The sequence below is a fragment of the Gorilla gorilla genome, chromosome 5 (genome assembly GCF_029281585.2).
Source record: "Gorilla gorilla gorilla isolate KB3781 chromosome 5, NHGRI_mGorGor1-v2.1_pri, whole genome shotgun sequence".
NCBI classification, from domain to species: domain Eukaryota; kingdom Metazoa; phylum Chordata; class Mammalia; order Primates; family Hominidae; genus Gorilla; species Gorilla gorilla.
In genome coordinates, this window is record NC_073229.2 from 99,518,532 (window position 1) to 99,538,185 (window position 19,654).

Sequence of the window (19,654 nt, forward strand, 5' to 3'; positions counted from 1 at the left end):
TAGCCAATGTCCTAACTTCACCATTTCTGGACCTCATTAATTCCAATTGCTTTCACTTCCACTCCCAGGACCGCACCAAAGACCCTGCAATAGTTAAAGCTGTGCCACACAGCATGCATCTATAGTCCTACGCACTTGAGAGGCTGAGGTGGGGGGATCACTTGAGCCCAGGAGTTGGAGGCTGCAGTGAGCTGATTGTGCCACTGCCACTGCCCATGGCCTGAGCAATATAGCAAGATTGTCCCCAAAAACAAAACAAAACAAAACAAAACAACACTGCCATACCAGAAACCCTAAATGCAAACAGCTCAAATTCCAGTTTTTCCAGCCCTCTCTTGCCTGTCCTGCCATTGGCCTGCCCACTTCTCCCAAGATCTCTTCCTGCTGGGCACCGTCTCACCAACACATTCTACTTTCTTATACTATTGTCCTTTCACTGCACCCACTTGGAAACTGCAACCCTAGATCCAGTGCTATAAAATATGTATCCTCCTTTACACGCAGGCTTCTAAACAGACTGCTGCCACTGCAAATGCATGGTCTCTCCCTGCTGAATCCTAAATTTCACCCATTAGTGTTTGTATTTGTACATAATCACCTTTCTTTAGCATTCCCCTCTGCAACGATTCAGCATGTACATAATCATCCTCAGGACCACCACTCACTTTCAGCAGACCATAACTTTGTTCCTTGATGAGAAAGCTGAGGCTTTAGGGGGATCTACCTCAACTGCCCGCCCCTCAGCTGCAAATGTTAGCCCCACTCATCTTTCCTCCTTCCATCACAGAGGAAGGGTCTCCTTCCTTTTCAAGACCAAAACCAAGTTCAACCCAAAATCATACTTTTGATTCACCACTTCCTATATCCTCCAAGATGCTGTCATCAAAAATTCTTTCTCTTTTCTACATCCTTGACTCTGCTTTTTTCTTGTCCTGCAACCTCTTAACCTGTAAACACAGTAATGTGTCTTTCCCTCAGTTGACCTGAGTTTCCCTCTAGCTACTGTCTTCTTTCTATGCCTTTCTCATTCAAACTTTTCCAAATAACATCTATACTGGCTAAGCTTAGTAATGACAACAACCCCAGAAGGTAGGAAATGTCCCCATTAGAACACATGGGGAGTAAACTGAGGCCCAGAGTCAACACTAATAAAGTCAACTACCAAACCTTTTTGATTCTATCATATTTCCCCATAGGACTTGGCATTCAAGTCACACTGTTTTGGTCTTTTACTTTTTAAAAATCCCATGTTTCACTTAAAGCTTCAAAGTAGAGAAAAGCAACATGTAATTTCAAATCAGGAAGCCAACAAATGTAGGCCTAAAGGCCTACTCTGTGCCACACAGTTAATTTCCACTAAGCTAAAGAAGGGGGAAAATTAGCTTCTCTGGCTATGTGAAACAACCACAACAACAACAAACAAACAAAAAACCCAGAAAATCTAATTATTACCAAAAAAGAAAAAAGAAAAAAAATAAAGTTTTTCTAAATTATTTACTTAACTTCCCTTCACTTTGTTATAAATAAAGTTTCTGTGCCACAAAAGAAATAGCACTCGAATATAAAATTTTCTTTTTAATTCTCAGCGAGGCAAGTTACTTCTATAGAAGGGTGTGCCCTTACAGATAGAGCAATGGTGAGTGCACTTGACAAGGGAGGGGAAGGGCTTCTTATCCCTGACGCACGTGGCCCCTGCTGCTGTGTCGTTCCCCTGTTGGCTAGGGTTAGACCGCAGAGGCTAAACTAATTCTGATTGGCTAATTTAAAGGACTGACAGGGGTGAGTGGTTTGGTGGGAAAAATGGTTATGACAGAGCAGACAATCAGAATGAGTCGGGGTGGAGTAGGTAATCGGAATGAGTCAGGGTGGAGCAGATAATCGAAAAAGCTTGCTTTACGAGGAAGTTAAGTTTAAAAGTAGAAGGCAAAGAATTGAACATACTGACATATTGATTCTCTGAAAAGAAATTTAGAACTCATATCTAACAACTTCTCAACCCACTGAAAACGGGCTTAACCTCACTAAAACTGCTCTGACAAATGTTCCCAATGAAATTAAAATTAACAAACCCAAAGAATGCCCTTTAGTCCTGTCTGACGGGGCCTTTCTGCTGATTTGACTAACTGAACCTCTCTTCTTGATACTCTTTCACCTTTACTCCCCTGACTTCTACATCGCTCTACTCCCCTGGAATCCTCACACCTTCAGACTATTTTGTGGGAAAGGAGGACCTCTTATTTGTAGTCTGTAAATGGAGGTGTCGTTTTACCTCCACAAAATACTACTTCACTAAAGCCAGACTATTCACCAATGAACACGGCCCAGACTTTCTCACCCACTCTGATTCTGCTCATGTTGGCCCCTATGCTCATCTCTATCTGCCCAAAACCCACCAATTCTTCAAAGTCCAAATTTTTAGTGAAGCTCCCATATTTTCATAATCTTTCCCTCCTTTGTATTCCTGTAATTTATATTGCAATTACCCAATACAATACTCATTCCTGTATATTCTCATCTATTCATCTATCCTACCAAGTCATGAGCCCTTTCTTCATGATTGTTGTAATATCTAGTGCCTAAAACCATACTTGACACATAGTAGGAGCCCATCAAATACAAGTATTATGATTATGTGTCTTTGCATTCCTCAAATCTCTTGAATAGCAATGTTTCTTTTTTTTTTTTTTTTTTTTTTAGACGGAGTCTTGTTCTGTCACCCAGGCAGGAGTGTAGTGGCACAACCTCGCCTCACTGCAACCTCCGCCTCCCAGGTTGAAGTGATTGTCCTGCCTCAGCCTCCTGAGTAGCTGGGATTACAGGCACACACCACCACATCCAGCTAATTTTTGTATTTTTAGTAGAGACAGGGTTTCACCATGTTGGTCAGGCTGGTCTCAAACTCCTGACTTCGTGATCCACCCGCCTCAGCCTTCCAAAGTGTTGGGATTACAGGTGTGAACCACCGCACCTGGCATCAGCAATGTTTCTTAAATATTGTAAGATCAATCCATTTTGAATTAATTATTTATTAATTAAAGCCCAAAGAATGAATGAACTCTCTTGGTAAGAAAGAAGCACATATAGGAGGCTCACCTATAGTAGGTGATGAAGAGGAAAAGAGAAACTAATGAGCAATATTTTTAAAAATGGCTGGGAACCCCAAAAGAATGTGTTTATGAGTTAAGAAGTTACGGAATAGAAGAAGTTTCTAACAATCCACAGACGAATTATCTATTTTATAAATTTTTTATTTTTTTTTGAGATGGAGTCTCACTCTGTTGCCCAGGCTGGAGTGTAGTGGCACAATCTCGGCTCACTGCAAGCTCCGCTTCCCGGGTTCATGCCATTATCCTGCCTCAGCCTCCCAAGTAGCTGGGACTACAGGCACCTGCCACCACACCCAGCTAATTTTTTTGTATTTTTAGTAGAGACGGGGTTTCACCATGTTAGCCAGGAAGGTCTCGATCTCCTGACCTCGTGATCTGCCCACCTCGGCTTCCCAAAGTGCTGGGATTACAGGCGTGAGCCACCGCGCCCAGCCTTATAAATTATTTTTGAAGTATACAACACCTCTTCTGCCACTCATTCAGAATGAAGAGAGAGTCACTCTTGACTCTCAATGTCAAGAGTCAATGTGTCAATGACTTTGTCTCTGACTTAGCCTGGAAAATACCAACGCCAAATGGAATAGTGGTGCACTATCCAGCTGTGTAATCTAGTTTACTCTGTGCCTCCTTATACACAGGCAGAAGGGAGCTAACTATAGCAACAAAAGGGAAAAGAATGAAACCAAATTTAGATCGTTTTTTGCTAAAATGTAGCCAAGTAAAAATATCAAGGGAATTTATTATATAAAATGGCCATTTTTTTGCATCAAGAAAAAAATTAATTTGTCCCTTGTTCTTGAATCATTCTGCACAAATATCCTTTTGCCAGATCTTCTATGTTATGGCTTTTTGATATGAGTACCATTTCTTTCAAACTTCTATCATTTTTAGTACAGCCAAGTTTACTCACTTTTTAAAAGTGCTATTTTGGGACTAATACAAGGGGAAATTAATCATGGTGCCCAAATGATGGGCCGGGGTACTATTTTACTACTTTCAGTTTAAACTGGGAAATATGTAACTGGTTTTTCACCTAGAGAATAAGAATGTTCCAATTTATTAGAAAGTAATTGGTATTGGAAGCAGTCACTGACAGAGGTATAATAATGGAAACCATCCCAGCTACTTCACGCAGGCAATGCAGGCCAGTCATTGTGCTGAGATGACAGGCCTGCATCTGCAGAGGTGTGGCTTGAAAAGTCTGAAAAATGTCCCTCTTCAAGACAAGGGTCACATTACTGGTTCTAGACAAGACTCCCTAAAATGCAAAATCTCTAGTAGATGCAACTCCATTTCTAATACATATCCATTAAAGGTGCACTTCGGGAGTTCATGGGATACCTAGACTGGCAAACAAAACAGCAAATGTGCATATTTTGCAAAGAGCCAAGGCCTACAATAAAGGTCATGTTGTTTATAATATTGGCTCAACAATTTTCCATAGATCACTTAACAGTTACCAAAAGTGGCAGGGCACTGGTGTACCAGAAAACACATAGAATTGTCTACAGTGTCCAAAATGTTGGATATAGAGTTGGAGAGAATGAGAGAGATCAAAAAGGAGTCTGTAAAGGAGAAAATTGGCATGACAAGCCTGAAGGAACCTCCATCTCCTCCTTTCCCCCAAGTCACTTTTAAGGTATACCTACTATGGGTAGACTTGATCTTATCCTATCTCCCAAAACTATAAGCTATTTTCTTTGTATGTCACCCTATTTCTTTCTACCTGGAGATGTGATCCCCCAAAGCCTGCACTGTTACACAACTCCAGAAGACACCGTCCTTAGAGTAGTGAATATGAAGCCCCCACAGAATTGTGCAGTGCCCAGCTCACATGGCCCTGTGGCATCCCTGCCTGCTGCCATTTTACTCATCATCTAGATTGTACCAAACTTTGAGGCTCAGATCCCATTTTGTCTCCCTGGTGTAAAAAAAAACCTTAAATTTCTCTTACCTAAAAAGTTTCATCTTTTCACAAAATAGCTTCAGCCTGTGAGTTTACAATGTGAGTCTACTTTAAAGAAATTCTGGAGGCCAAGAATAAATGAAAGGTCCTGGAGCCCAACTTCCCTTGAACCTCCATAGAATGTAAGTGATATAATGGGAAGGACATTCAACAGAAGGATAGGAAATTTGGATTTAGAACTCTACATTGCTGTGCGACCTTGGGCAAGTCACAAAACTCATATGTGAGTTTCACATTTGTAATACAAAGGAGGTGAGGTAGATAAGACACTTCAAAGGCACCTTAGAGTTCTAATATTTTATAGAACCTTGAAACCTCCTTTGCAAAGATTATGACAGTGAGAGGACTCTAGCATGGCTGACTCTATCTTGCTTCTAGCCTCACAAGCAGGCTGACCTCACTCACTCCTGGGTATAGGCCAAACTAACCATGGGAAGAATTTAGTTTATAGTTTAACTTGGAAGCAAGGATGATAATAATCCCTCCTAAAACTAACCCCTTCCTTGCTCAGGGACCTATAACTAATGAAAAACCACGAAATTAGGATTATGGGAGGGGACTGAATTCTGCTAAAATGTAGGCATAGTTTCTATAATGCCTTACTGCTCAGGAACTATGTGGCCAGAGATCACAAGATCTGTGACTTCTCCAATTGCTCCTATAGATAACACCACTATTGTAGAACTTAAGATTGGCGTTTTGAGATGTTTTTCAGATTTTTGCATTCTGGCAACTGACTGACCCCACCTGGACCCATGACTCCTGACTCAACCAGTCCTATGGCCCCCACCCAGAAATGGACTCAGCTCACAAGAACTGTTCTCCACACCCCTATAATACCATCCCCAACCAATCAGCAGCACCTATTCCCTATCCCCTTGCCCACCAAATTATCCGTAAGACCTTAGCCCCTGAATTCTCAGGGAGACTGACTTGAGTAATAACTCCAATCTTTCCACTTGGCCAGCCTTGTGTTAAACCATTTTTCTACTGCAATACCACAGTATCAGTGAGTTGATTTTGTCTGTGTAGCAGGCAGGAAGTACTCATCAGGCAATTATAACCTCAGAACACCACCTCCAGAGTAAGGGCATCTGACTCATATACAGTCACCCCATAAAGAGAGAGCAATAGGTGGTCTTTGGAGATCTGGGAGACAACTCACTAAATGCTCCATACATATCAAGCCAGACGACACATAGGTCTAAGCTGAGAGTAACTTATCTCATAAGGCATAGTCCTGCTTCTCCTCTCAGCACCAGCCATTCAGAAAGATTGTTTTTTTTCTTATCTCTAGTCCGGCAAACCTAGCACATAACTTCCACATTTTTTTTGAGTTTTTTTTATTATTATACTTTAAGTTCTGGGATATATTTGCAGAACATGCAGGTTTGTTACATAGGTATACATGTGCCATGGTGGCTTCCTGCACCAATCAACCCTTCATCTACATTAGGTATTTCTCCTAATGCTATCCATTCCCTTGCCCTGCAACCTCTGACAGGCCCCAGTGTGTGATGTTCCCCTTGCTGTGCCCATATGTTTTCATTGTTCAACTCTCACTTATGAGTGGGAACATGTGGTGTTCGGTTGTCTGTTCCTGTGTTAGTTTGCTGAGAATGATGGTTTCCAGCTTCATCCATGTCCCTGCAAAGGATATGAACTCATTCTTTTTTATGGCTGCATAGTATTCCATGGTGTATATGTGCCACATTTTCTTTATCCAGTCTAACATTGATGGCATTTGGGTTGGTTCCAAGTTTGCTATTGTGAATAGTGCTGCAATAAACATATGTGTGCATGTGTCTTTATAGTAGAATGATTTATATTCCTTTGGGTATATACCCAGTAATGGGACTGCTGGGTCAAATGGTACTTCTGGTTCTAGATCTTTGAGGAATCGCCACACTGTCTTCCACATTGGTTGAACTAATTTACACTCCCACCAACAGTGTAAGAGCGTTCCTATTTCTCTACATCCTCTCCAGGATCTGTTGTTTCCTGGCATTTTAATGATTGCCATTCTAACTAGCGTGAGATGGTATCTCACTGTGGTTTCGATTTGCATTTGTCAAATGACCAGTGATGATGAGCTATTTATCATATGTTTGTTGGCCACATAAATATCTTCTTTTGAAAAATGTCTGTTCATATCTTTTGCCCACTTTTTGATGGGGTTGTTTGTTTTTTTCTTGTAAACTTGTTTAAGTTCCTTGTAGATTCTGGATATTAGCCCTTTGTGAGATGGATAGATTGCAAACATTTTCTTCCATTCTGTAGGTTGCCTGTTCATGCTGATGAATAGTTTCTTTTGCTGTGCAGAAGCTCTTCAGTTTAATTAGATCCCATTTGTCAATTTTGGCTTTTGTTGCCATTGCTTTTGGTGTTTTAGTCAAGAAGTCTTTGCCCATGCCTATGTCCTGAATGGTATTGCCTAGGTTTTCTTCTAGGACTTTTATGGTTTTAGGTCTTATGTTTAAATCTTTAATCCATCTTGAGTTAATTTTTGTATAAGGTGTAAGGAAGGGGTCCAGTTTCAGTTTTCTGCATATGGCTAGCCTGTTTTCCCAACACCATTTATTAAAAAGGAAATCCTTTCCCCATTGCTTGTTTTTGTCAGGTTTGTCAAAGATCAGATAGTTGTAGATGTGTGGTGCTATTTCTGAGGCCTCTGTTCTGTTTCACTGGTCTAGATATCTGTTTTGGTACCAGTACCATGATGTTTTGGTTCCTGTAGGCTTGTAGTATAGTTTGAAGTCAGGTAGCATGATGCCTCCAGCTTTGTTCTTTTTGCTTAGGATTGTCTTGGCTATGCGGGCTCTTTTTTGGTTCCATATGGAATTTACAGTAGTTTTTTCTAATTCTGTGGAGAAAGTCAGTGGTAGCTTGATGGGAACAGCATTGAATCTATAAATTACTTTGGGCAGTGTGGCCATTTTCACAATATTGATTCTTCCTATCCATGAGCATGGAATGTTTTTCGATTTGTTTGTGTCCTCTCTTATTTCGTTGAGCAGTGTTTTGTAGTTCTCCTTGAAGAGGTCCTTCACATCCCTTGTAAGTTGTATTTCTAGATATTTTATTCTCTTTGTAGCAATTGTGAATAGGAGTTTGCTTGTGATTCGACTCTCTGTTTATTATTGGTGTATCAAAATGCTTGTGATTTTTGCACATTGATTTTGTATCCTGAGACTTTGCTGAAGTTGCTTATCAGGTTAAGGAGTTTTTGGGCTGAGGCGATGGGGTTTTCTAAATATACAATCATGTTATCTGCACACAGAGATAATTTGACTTCCTCTCTTCTTATTTGAATACACTTTATTTCTTTCTCTTGCCTGATTGCCCTGGCCAGAACTTCCAATACTATCTTGAATAGGAGTGGTGAGAGAGGGCATCCTTGTCTTGTGCCGGTTTTCAAAGGGAATGCTTCCAGCTTTTGCCCATTCAGTATGATGGCTGATAACTTCTACATTTTTACCAGTCCACCCACATTTGCTAATGTTAACTCCCTCCCACTCTTAGCTACAACACCTCCCATATGACAATGCTACTAGAAGACAAGTGTCTACTACTACAAGAATATATATCTATAGTTCTAAATATAGGAGCTTTCTCATTTTAAACAAATCTAACATAGCTAAATCTGCATTTACAAGGACATATGTTTATATATATGGACTTGTATATGTGTGTGTGCATATATATATGGAATAGATTATCTGCTTTGCAAATGAATTCACCAGGGAATTCCTTAAAATAGCAGGTCCTTCATTATCCTTCTCTTCACTGCCTCCCACATAAATGATGTCTTGCACTTTTTATTTATTGATAGCTGCTCAAGAATATATCTATTGTGTAATGTAGGTATATTGTATTTATAAAGATTAATGGAAAGCAAAATGCATTTCTTTGGAGCCGTCTGACTAATTTCTTTAATATTTCAGAAGTGTGAGTTTATATTTTGCGTATCTAGGATCTGAAACCTTATCTAGCACCACTATAAACATAAAAAACACATGAATCTTAAATACTTTCCAGAGTTCACCATGATGTAATAGCATTATGCAGAAATTAGAGTCTGCAAGAGCCACGGGCTTCCCAGGAGCCTTTATGGATGGAGAAAAGTGAGCTAATGATGTAGTTTTGTGAAGGTTTCTAAGGCAAAAATTGTACCTTTCACTCAGGTCAATAGCTTTCGGCTGGGGGCAGCTTAAAAGGTAAAGTAATTCTGCCTCTGTACACAACCAATGTTATTAGACAAAAAACACTAACCACATTTCTGGGAGTGGTGAAGCTATTTTTAGTAGCAGTGGCTGCTCTAGAAAATTTTATCTTTTGCTGTGAAATGCCAATGTGATTTTTCTCAGTCTGTAAATGGTAAGCTCAATCATGTTTGTTTGTTTAAACTTGAGTTTTGTATGTTGTTTGTTTTTCTTTACCCCAGGGATTTCCTTATCTGTATGCACACACAGATGATAACAGGAACAGAGTGACCCACCCTAGTTTAGAGTCGGTTGCCAATTACCTCACTAAAGCTAACAGCACCCATAAGCCAACAAGGATTTTATTTCATGCAATTGTTAAAGTAATTATTTTTGCACCAACCTAATAGTATTCCTTCAAAGGCTCATGCAAGCTAAGAAACTAATAAAAACAAAAATGAAAACAGTAGCTCCACTCTTTAAGTCATCTTCTCCAGGAAAAAAAAAAAGTATTGTTCCTCTACTTCCAGAAATATAATTGTTCAGGGCTCAGAAACTCAGAAGAATCCTGACTTCCTGCCTGCCTCCTGGGTCCCTAGAAACATAGACTTAATGGGAGGGAGGGACATGGCTCATAGCAACTAAATAAGATTGGTGGGGGTGGGCAGAGGAAAGAGCATAGGACGAAGAATCAGGAAGCCTGAGATGAGATCCAGACAAACCTTCAATCCTTCTGGGCCTCAGATTCTTCATTTATAAAATACAGATGATACCCACATTTTTATTGTGATCATACGAGATAGTGGATGTGAAAATGCTTAGGAAACTATTAGGTTCTTCATAATGAATGCAATGCTCTGCTTATTTGTGTGCATCTCAATTCCTATGATGTTGTAGAATATTGAGGCTGAAAGTTAAAAAAAGAGAGAAAAGACTGGGCAATAAGGCTGGTTTCAACAAAGCCTTATTTACCTCTATCTCTCCTTCTCTCTTTCACTCTACCTCCTAGAAAAAAGCAAAATTAGCAATTGACCTGAACTCTCCATTTTAATAATCACTGCATTTCTACATTTTTCAGTCACAGTCAATATCTAAATTAGATAACCTAACTGATTACCTACTGACCGAAAGGATCTGTATTAAATCACCACCAAAATCATATAATGAAGAAATTTTCTGCTTCTAGAGAAGTTTGAAGTTGGAATCAGCACTTTTTCATTTAGCATTCATTCAACAAATATTTATTTAGTGCAAACTTGTGCCAGGCACTAGGGATTTAGAAATAAGGGAAACATTCTCCTTTCCCCATAAAGTTCATTATTCAGAGAGGGGAACAGATTTACATTCTCTTATTTTATAGCTTAGAAACCAAAGACACAATAACAGTTGGGAAAGTTTGACTCTACCTGCAACTCCCCTTCCATTATACTGAGTAGTTGGATGAGGTCTTCTTTGGATAACTCCAGGGATTTCTTAGTTTTTCGTTCACTTTCTCCAGATGTTTTTAGGTGTCGTTTGACAGTTCCTGAGGCCATGACATCATCCTCCTTCCTGTTTGATTTCTTCTTCTTTTTCGCATCTTCTGAGAGACTTTTTTCACCAGCATTGCCGATGATGGAGGGCTTGGGACAGGAGATACGCCCATCAGATGCACTTTCACCACCTTGGTTTCGAGATCTCATTCCCACCTACAACACATACATAAAAAAAAGATAAGATGTTCTTTACCACCATCAAAATTATTTTTGCCTAAATACTTAGAAACTTATAGCAGCTTTACCACATCACCAATAAGGAAAAATCAAATTAACATGTCATTAAAATTTTCAGGAAACCCCTTTGATGGTCTTCAGAAAAAATGAAAGTAAGATTTTAACCTGACAAACCCCTCAAGCCAAATGATCAAGGTCAATATCAATAGTGCTAAGTCATATTGCTGTTACATAGCCCCCATAATAATATATCAATATTGGTTCATTGATTGTAACAAACGTACTATACTATCCTAATGGAGATGTCAATTATAGAGGAAACTGGGTGTAGGGCATATGCGTATTAGCTTTGTAATAATGTTATGAATCTAAAACTGTTCTGAAATAAAATAAAAATCAATAAAAACTGTTCTAAAATAAAATAAAAATAAATAAAAACTGTTCTAAGATAAAATAAAAAGTTTATTTATTTATCAGAAAAATCAAACCTGAAACCCTGCCAGGAACCAGTTGGATGTCACAGTGGGGAAAAAAAAAAAAAGCCCACATAGGGTGGGGGCTTAAAATGGACAGAGGAAAAGGGAAAAGCAAAGGGAAGAGGAGGGTGGTGTCATTTTTAGTGATATGCAATTCTATTTTCCCATAGCCTCTATTTTAAAATCAGGTCTTTTAATGTCATTTACAGTAATAAGAGCACAAAGAATTGGGAGAAAATGAATCAATTTCAAAATCAAAACTTAAAACAGTATTTTGAGGTAAAATAAGGAAAAAAGACAAAGCAGCAGCTAAGATATTAACTTGTCCCATGAGAAGCACATTCAAGTCATCCCATGAGGAATGCTTTACAGTTTCTCTGTCAGTCTCTGAGCAAAAGAATTCTACCAACAGGTATGTTACAAACAAACACACCGAACTCACAGGCTAGGTCTCAAAGTGCTGTGAAGAGAGCTCTAATATCCTGGGGGGTGTATTTCAAATTTTGCCTAAACCCTTAAATATAGTAGATTAGCTCATGGGCTTATTTAAAAACTCACAGTATAAATAGCCCTTACCATGAACAGCTAAGCAAAAAGATTTTCATCACTCATTCCAGATAAAATATAGGGACTTTGTTATATGAAAGTAAATTTCCTTTATTAACCCAACCATACTTAAGAAACTAACGAAAGATTTTTAAAAAACATTAAGTTTGTAACATAAAAATTAACACAGTGTGATGTTTCCTTTCAGATAGTGAATATCCAATTCTTCCAATGAATCTTGAAATCTACATTAATGCTGTTTTTTTAAAAATTGAACTCGTAAGCAAATGGACGCCTTTATGTGTGTGTGAACTTTCTACAGCACCCCAGCTTTTAACAATATAAACCAAAGGAATATTTCTTGACGCTAGCACCCTGTTTTCTGGTTCATTCAATGATTAGTTCCCAATTTTAGAGTATCTTTTGTGTTTCCCTAGTCAACAAAGAATAGAAGTTTCTTTGTAATGGAAGCCAGAGCACTTTGGAACAAACCTACTGTATTTTATCACAGCTTATTTGTGGGCAGAATGGACTGACTAAAGCCCCAATCCAAAAAAAAAAAAAAGAAGTGATGAATAAAGAGTTTCAAATTTAACTCATGACCTGTTATGGCTCACAGTTAAGACACATGGACTTCCCAAACTGAATTGTGATTCTGTACGACTTCATACCACATGTGAATTCCTTTTATCTGAAATAATTTTCTCTATAAGATCTTAAAGCTCTTTGAGATGACATATCAAATATTGATTTGACAACTTTAATTTAAATCATTAAATCATGAGTTAACAGAAATCCCAGACAATAGTTCCCAAAGCACAGGAAGTGCTTAATCTTACACAGTATTTAAATCTGATTGTATTATGTTACATGCATTTACTCAATCACAATTATATCTGCAAACATACAGAAAATAATCTATTAGTATCAATTTTATATTAGTTCTTTCTAAAAATTTCATTCTGAAATTAATATTTTAAAATAAAGTTTATTATAGTATTATATTAATGGCTTTTACACAAAAAATTCCACCCATTTTAGAATTATGTAATTATTTTATATCATTATTCAGGTTGAAAGCTTTAGTCTCCTATTCCCTTCCACATTAATTCACTTTGGCTGATGGAAAATCTCATGTGGTAGACCCATGAGGTTAATTTTGTCTTAACAAATATTTTTCTTTTCTGATATTGAAATTTCACATTAATTACTTTTCCTTTGGCATGAACATAAAGATTTTTAGTCCTTTCTCGGTTAGATAAATGAGGTCTTCTATCTATCTTCACAATGAAGTCAGCATGAGCACCTGTTCTATCTCAGGAATACAAAAGTACTCAGCAATAACAAATGAATCAAGAATGTTTTAGCAAGGAATTAGCATCTATGAGGAAGATAAACATAATTTCTCAAAAGAATAACTAAGTCTGCTATAAATAATGTACATTTTAAAATGCTTTATTCTATTTTGGAGGGGGAAAACATCCAAGCAATAATGGACTTGCATGTGTCACATTTAGTGACATTTATACTCTTCATATTTTTAATAGCTCTCACTTACTGCTTCTTAAGTGTTACACAGTATAGGAAGCATTTTTCATACAGCACCTTGTTTAGTATTTACATCAACCCTGTGAAGTAGGTGCTATTTCTCTCAGGTTTATAGATGAAGCTACTGAGGTTTAAATAAATTAAATATCTTTTCCTGTATCACACAGCTACTCCTAGTGGAGAGAAAAACTAGAATTTGAATTCAGGTCGGACACTAAATACTAACCCACTATACAGCTTTCCTTACAGCTTTCCTTGAAGTTCTTAAACATATGCTAATTGGAAGAGGGGCTATCCCTGATAAATCAGGGGATCAAGAAAAAGTCAGAGGCCAGGCACGGTGGCTCACACCTATAATCCCAGCACTTTAGGAGGCCAAGGTGGGTGGATCACCTAAGGTCAGGAGATCAAGACCAGCCTGGCCAACATGGCAAAACCCCGTCTCTACTAAAAATACAAAAATTAGCTGGGCATGGTGGCGTGCACCTGTAATCTCAGCTACTAGGAAGACTGACGCAGGAGAATCACTTGAACCTGGGAGGCAGAGGTTGTAGTGAGCCGAGATTGTGCCACTGCACTCCAGCCTGGGCGACAGAGCAAGACTCTGTCTCAAAAAAGAGAAAAAGCTACAAATGCTAAGATGTTTTCTCACTTCACATAACAAAATTTGAGAAATCCATATATATGTCTTCCTCCACAGACACTCTTGCAACACTCACATAGCAATTTAAATTAGGTTACTCAGCAATAATATGTTTTCTGAAATACTTAACCTTCTGCAGAACTTCTAAGATGATGAATCATTCAAAAGTCTTCCTGAGAAGCAATCTGGTCAATTATTAAGGGTACAGTTATGAAAACAGGATGTAAAGTCTGAACAGGGACAATTACAGACTCATTGTGTTAAAAGCCCTGGAGCTGAACAATAGTAAACACTTCATCAGTGTTGGCCAAATCCTGTCTATTGTGCTTACAAGGGGAGCAGGCAGGTAACAGAAAAGGCATCCAGAACTCCTTAGGCTTCCTACAGTTGATTGCATGGCTGCAAGTTTAAGGCGTGTAGATAGCATTTTCTGAAAGAAGCCAAGAATGCCTTCGAATCATCCCAGTGTATATCCTTTAAAAAAAAGTTCTCCCCAAGAAAAATATATAAATAAACTGAAGATTCAAATCACGTTTTATAACCCTTTTTAAAAAATCAGTGTTAACTGGAGCACAGATGCTTCTCTTTGATAAGCAAATTATCTTAACATAGTTCATAAAATATACTTACTTTTCCTTTCATAGTAGTCAACAATAATTTACATGGAATTTGCTAACTAGAGTGTGAAGAAAAGAAAGATCAAATGTTATTCTGAGCCTCCCTCTTTTATCTATGGTCCTCTCTCCTTTTCATCTGCGTCCCCCCCACCCCCTGCAGCCTCCCATTAATTGGACAATGCCAGAGCATACTGTCAGATGAAAAATATCACAGGAATAAGCAAATGTAAAGCCTTTTAGTCATTTATGCTGAATTAACAAGTATTTCTAGAGCATTTGAACAAGAAAAGAAAAAAAAGGAAACAAAAAATGTCTACAGAAATTCTAGTTCCCAGACTTCCTTAGCTCTTGCAAATCTTGACCTTGAATTTTCTCCCTAGCACTCTCACCTTTGCTCTTGCTCCTTTCCAGATTTGTATTTTTGTGTTATGATTCAACATTGGTCAAAATACTCCCCATCCCACCACCAACAAAAACTTCTTTTCTGTATAAATTAGGTTTTGGCATCTTTGCTATGCTTCTCAGGTATCCAACCCCTGTCTGTTCCTGGTTTTATTTTATCTATATATATTTTCAAGAACCTACCTAGTGCATAGAATGAGATGCCATAATAATTTTATATATTTAATTTCTATTTTAAAATTATAGAATTATGAGGAAAAATTATCATAGCAAAAAAGGAAAGCACATAATTACAGAAAAGCCGAGATTTTACAAGGTGGCCTGGCAAAAGGCCTGCTGCAAGTGGAGCTTCCAGAGCATTACCACAGAACTGTCCTGACTCTTTCTCTTACACGTAAATGACAATACCCAAAGCACCCAAAATTCAAAAAGAAAACATCTGTTCTAGTTTTATGTCATCAGTGAATTTTCAGATGCAAAAGACCAATTAAATCAACTAGTTTATTCCCTATCAATGCCAGATTACTTCCTGTGTGCGTTATCTTATTGGTTAAATCCGCATATAAATATCCCAACTCATGAAATGTTCAAACATTTCTCATGAGGTTATCACGAATTCTATAGCATATATTGCTCAGAAATGTTCCCAAGTTGCCTCTAAATTTTCCTTTCTTGTCTTCATCCTATTTATGCAACAAGCCATGTTAAATATTTGTTTTACTTCTAATTACCTACATTTACTAAATCCTAAAAAATAACTAAGGTTTTTACTTAAAGTATTTTTTATCCTATTAGGGTAGATCTATTCAGACTAATTGAAAATTCCTGTAAGTAATTTCACAAAATGTTAGAATTCAGAGAAAGGGATTCTCTTGGAGTCACTGCAGTGATGTTGTCATGAAAAGGCCAAGGAAATATCATACTGTGGCAAATAGAAAAATATTATTCTACTCCAGCTTAAAACTATGGTGAAATATTTTATGACGTTCTGTTTAATATCTTTCAAGAACAATACCAGTAGGCCCAGAAAAATTTCCAGAAAAAAAAAAAAAAGACAAAAAATAACAAGAGAATAGATCAGGGAACTGCCATGAAATAAGAAATCTTTTAAAATTAGCATGGAGTCTAAAAGAATGTACAATTTGAGTTTTAAACTTTGAATGGTAATAGATGGTAACCTTTCTTACCAACATTTTAATTAAAATCCCCAAATTGATGGACTCTTCTATCATAATGTGTCCTGTAGCTGTCCTTTACTTTCCATTCCACTAGCCATGACCTACTATTCAAGATCCTCCACTTTCCAAAAAATTGTATTTCCAGTCTTACCTTTCAATGCCTCCCATACATTTATCATGTTTGTTTAGTCACTGATTACAAATTATGTCTGGAATATTTTATTTTTATATCTTCACTCATGAATTTCTTTCTTAAAATGGCCTATTCTTCCCTTGTACTCTTCAGGCCTCGTCTGACTATTCCAACATGTGCCATTTCTCCCTCCTGGGTAATTTTGTACATTTGCTTGTTCTCTGTATTAATTACTTGGCACTTTTCACACTTGCTTATATTATTGTTATTGCCCCAAACATAATCTGTTTAAGGACATTTAATAAGACTTCTTCAAATCATTGAAATACCTATTGATAGACACCATTTGATGGTTTGAATTTATAACATTTTACATATTAGAATATAGGTTTATAGAACTCATTGCTTCCAATTAAAGTAACTAGATAAAATATAATTAGAAAGGAGAAATATTTAGATACACTTGTTGTTAACAGATGCCAAAAGCAATTAGCAATATTTGGAGAGATTTCTAACACTAAAATAATAAAATTTTCATGATAGTAACGTGCACTTTGGGATAAACATGGTGAATTAAAACTTGCATTTATTTCCACTCTCTTCTGAAACACACTAAAATAAAATAAAGAAACAAAAGATGACAGAGAAAATAGGAGTGTAAATGACAGCAGATGAGGATGAGAGATGTCAACACAATTTTGCAGGATGGAAAGTGGATAGATGAGTGGGAACGTACTTGGGCATCTAAATGCTGGCAGTGTAGAAAGTAAAAGAGATGCAAATTGTTTGAATTTTCCCAATTACTCTAAAGCTAGGGATGTATCGGCTCCACAGGGCAACAGGGTAACCAGGACACAGGTCCCAGATCCTTAAGTCATGGTATATGTTTAGGAAATACTCATGAGACTTGAGTCCTCGGTGGTTACCGCAAGATTCAACCGGATCCCTCAAACTCGAGGCTGGAACTTCTTGTACTATATCCTTGTCACTGAGCCTGAAACATCAGCACCCTTCCTCACTACTCCTCCTCACTGTCCCTCCACAACATCTCTCTTCCCTACTTCAGCTCGTACTGACTTCCTCTGCTAAACTCCCGTAGCACATCTGGTTTGTACCACCCATTTAGGGCTTAATAATACTGTCTAGCGTGGTTCTTGAATGGCTCCTGGTATTAATCTTGTTGACTAATCTAGAGTGCAAACAACTTTGCATAAGAATAGCGTTTCTATTTTATCTTCCTAAAATAACTAGCATGCTAGCCCCTCTACTCCTACGACTGAGGAAATTGAGGCTCAGAGTCACACGGCTGATCAATGGAATAGTTGGAACCAGGACTCATGTCCCATGAATATTTCCTAAACACATCCCATGACTTCAGGATCTGTGATCTTACAGCGTGGGTATTACACTTCACTTTTTTATACTCACTTCCAGTATCTATAACAGGGTTTTTAACTTTTTTCCTTTTTACTTCAATCACAGAAAAAGGTTACTTTCAATTATATAAAAGAGAAAAGCATTTAACTATCTAGTAATATACTGTTATATACAGTGGTGATGACATAATGACATAATTTTTTCTGGCATTTTCAACATCAGTGATTCATCCTTGAACCTCAAGTACATGTTAAAATATTTTTATATTTATAATTCTTTATTATTATAATTCTGATGTCACTGTCACTACTAGACATAGCATGTAATATATAATCATTGATTAAACAAAAAGAGTAAGACCCTCACATTTAAGTGATTATGAAAGTTCTTTTGTTTTCTGGTAAATTTTACCTTTACTTTTTCTACTTGATTACTATAATTTTTTTCAGACATTTTAGTAATACCATCTGGCCTCTGAAGAAAAGGGAATGTCACCATTTAGTTTAATTAAAGTTTTGAAATGTCTGGAAAATTACCAGACTCCTAGTTAGCCAGGACTAGAATTTCTTCCTGTATTTCATCAGGCTCAGAACTGAATAAGAATCAGCCATTTTCCCACCACTAACAAAACAAGCCTATTGGTAGCCAGAAAGACAAGTACCTTAAACATTATCTCAGCAGTCTCTATTTGCTGAATTATTCTTAAATATTACCTTTGTTTGCAATAATAATAGCTGACATTAACTGAAGAGCTTATGATGCACTGAGCAGTGGCTTAACCACCTGATAGACATTGGTGCAAAAGCAACTGCAGTTTTTGCATTGTTGAAATTTGCCATTTGATATTGGAATACATTCTTAAATAAATGGTTTTATGTTATACATCATTTTAATGTACATTTCTTGCTTTTTTTGCTGATCAATTATTACTTGTTATTTATTTTATATTTATTTTGGACTATGGAAATGATGTTACAAAAAGCAAATTTGAGGGATTTTCTTATTTGAGTTCAAAATGGGTAGTAAAGCAACGGAGACAACTGGCAACATCAACAACACATTTGTTCCAGGAATTGCTAAGAAACGTACAGTGCAGTGGTAGTTCAATAAGTTTTGCAAAGGAGATAAGAGCCTTGAAGAAAAGGAGCACAGTGGCTGGCCATCAGTTGACAATGACCAATTGGGAGCAATTATCAAAGCTGATTCTTTTACAACTACACGAGAAGTTGCTGAAGAACTCAATGTCTACCATTCTACGTTGTACAGCATTTGAAGCAAATTGGAAAGGTGAAAAAGCTTGATAAGTGGGTGCCTCCAGAGCTGAGGAAAAATTAAAAAATTTGTCATTTTGAAGTGCTGTCTTCTCTTACTCTACACAATAGCATTGAACCATTTCTCTATTCTACACAATAACATTGAACCATTTCTCGACCTGATTGTGATGCGCAACAAAAAGTGGATTTTATACGACAATCGGTGAAGGCCAGCTCAGTGGTTGGACTTAGAGGAAGCTCCAAAGCACTTCCCAAAGCCAAACTTGCACCAAAAAAAGGTCACGGTCACTGTCTGGTGGTTTGCTGCCTGGCTGAGCTACTACAGCTTTCTGAATCCCAGCGATACCATTACATCTGAGAAATATGCTTAGCAAATCGATAAGATGCACTGAAAACTGTAATGCCTGCAGCTGGCCTTGGTCAAGAGAAAGGGCCCAGTTATTCACAACAACGCCGGACCACACATTGCACAA

The 19,654-nt window shown here is 37.6% G+C and overlaps 1 protein-coding gene across 1 annotated transcript in view; it reads right to left on the minus strand.

Moving 5' to 3' along the window:
• Positions 1-19,654, minus strand: part of FILIP1 (filamin A interacting protein 1) — a 137,212-nt gene that overhangs the window by 109,363 nt on the left and 8,195 nt on the right. Inside the window, exon 2 of the mRNA XM_019029496.4 lies at positions 10,682-10,963. Coding sequence (XP_018885041.2) covers positions 10,682-10,963 — 282 coding nt within the window. The remainder of the gene's footprint in view (positions 1-10,681; positions 10,964-19,654) is intronic.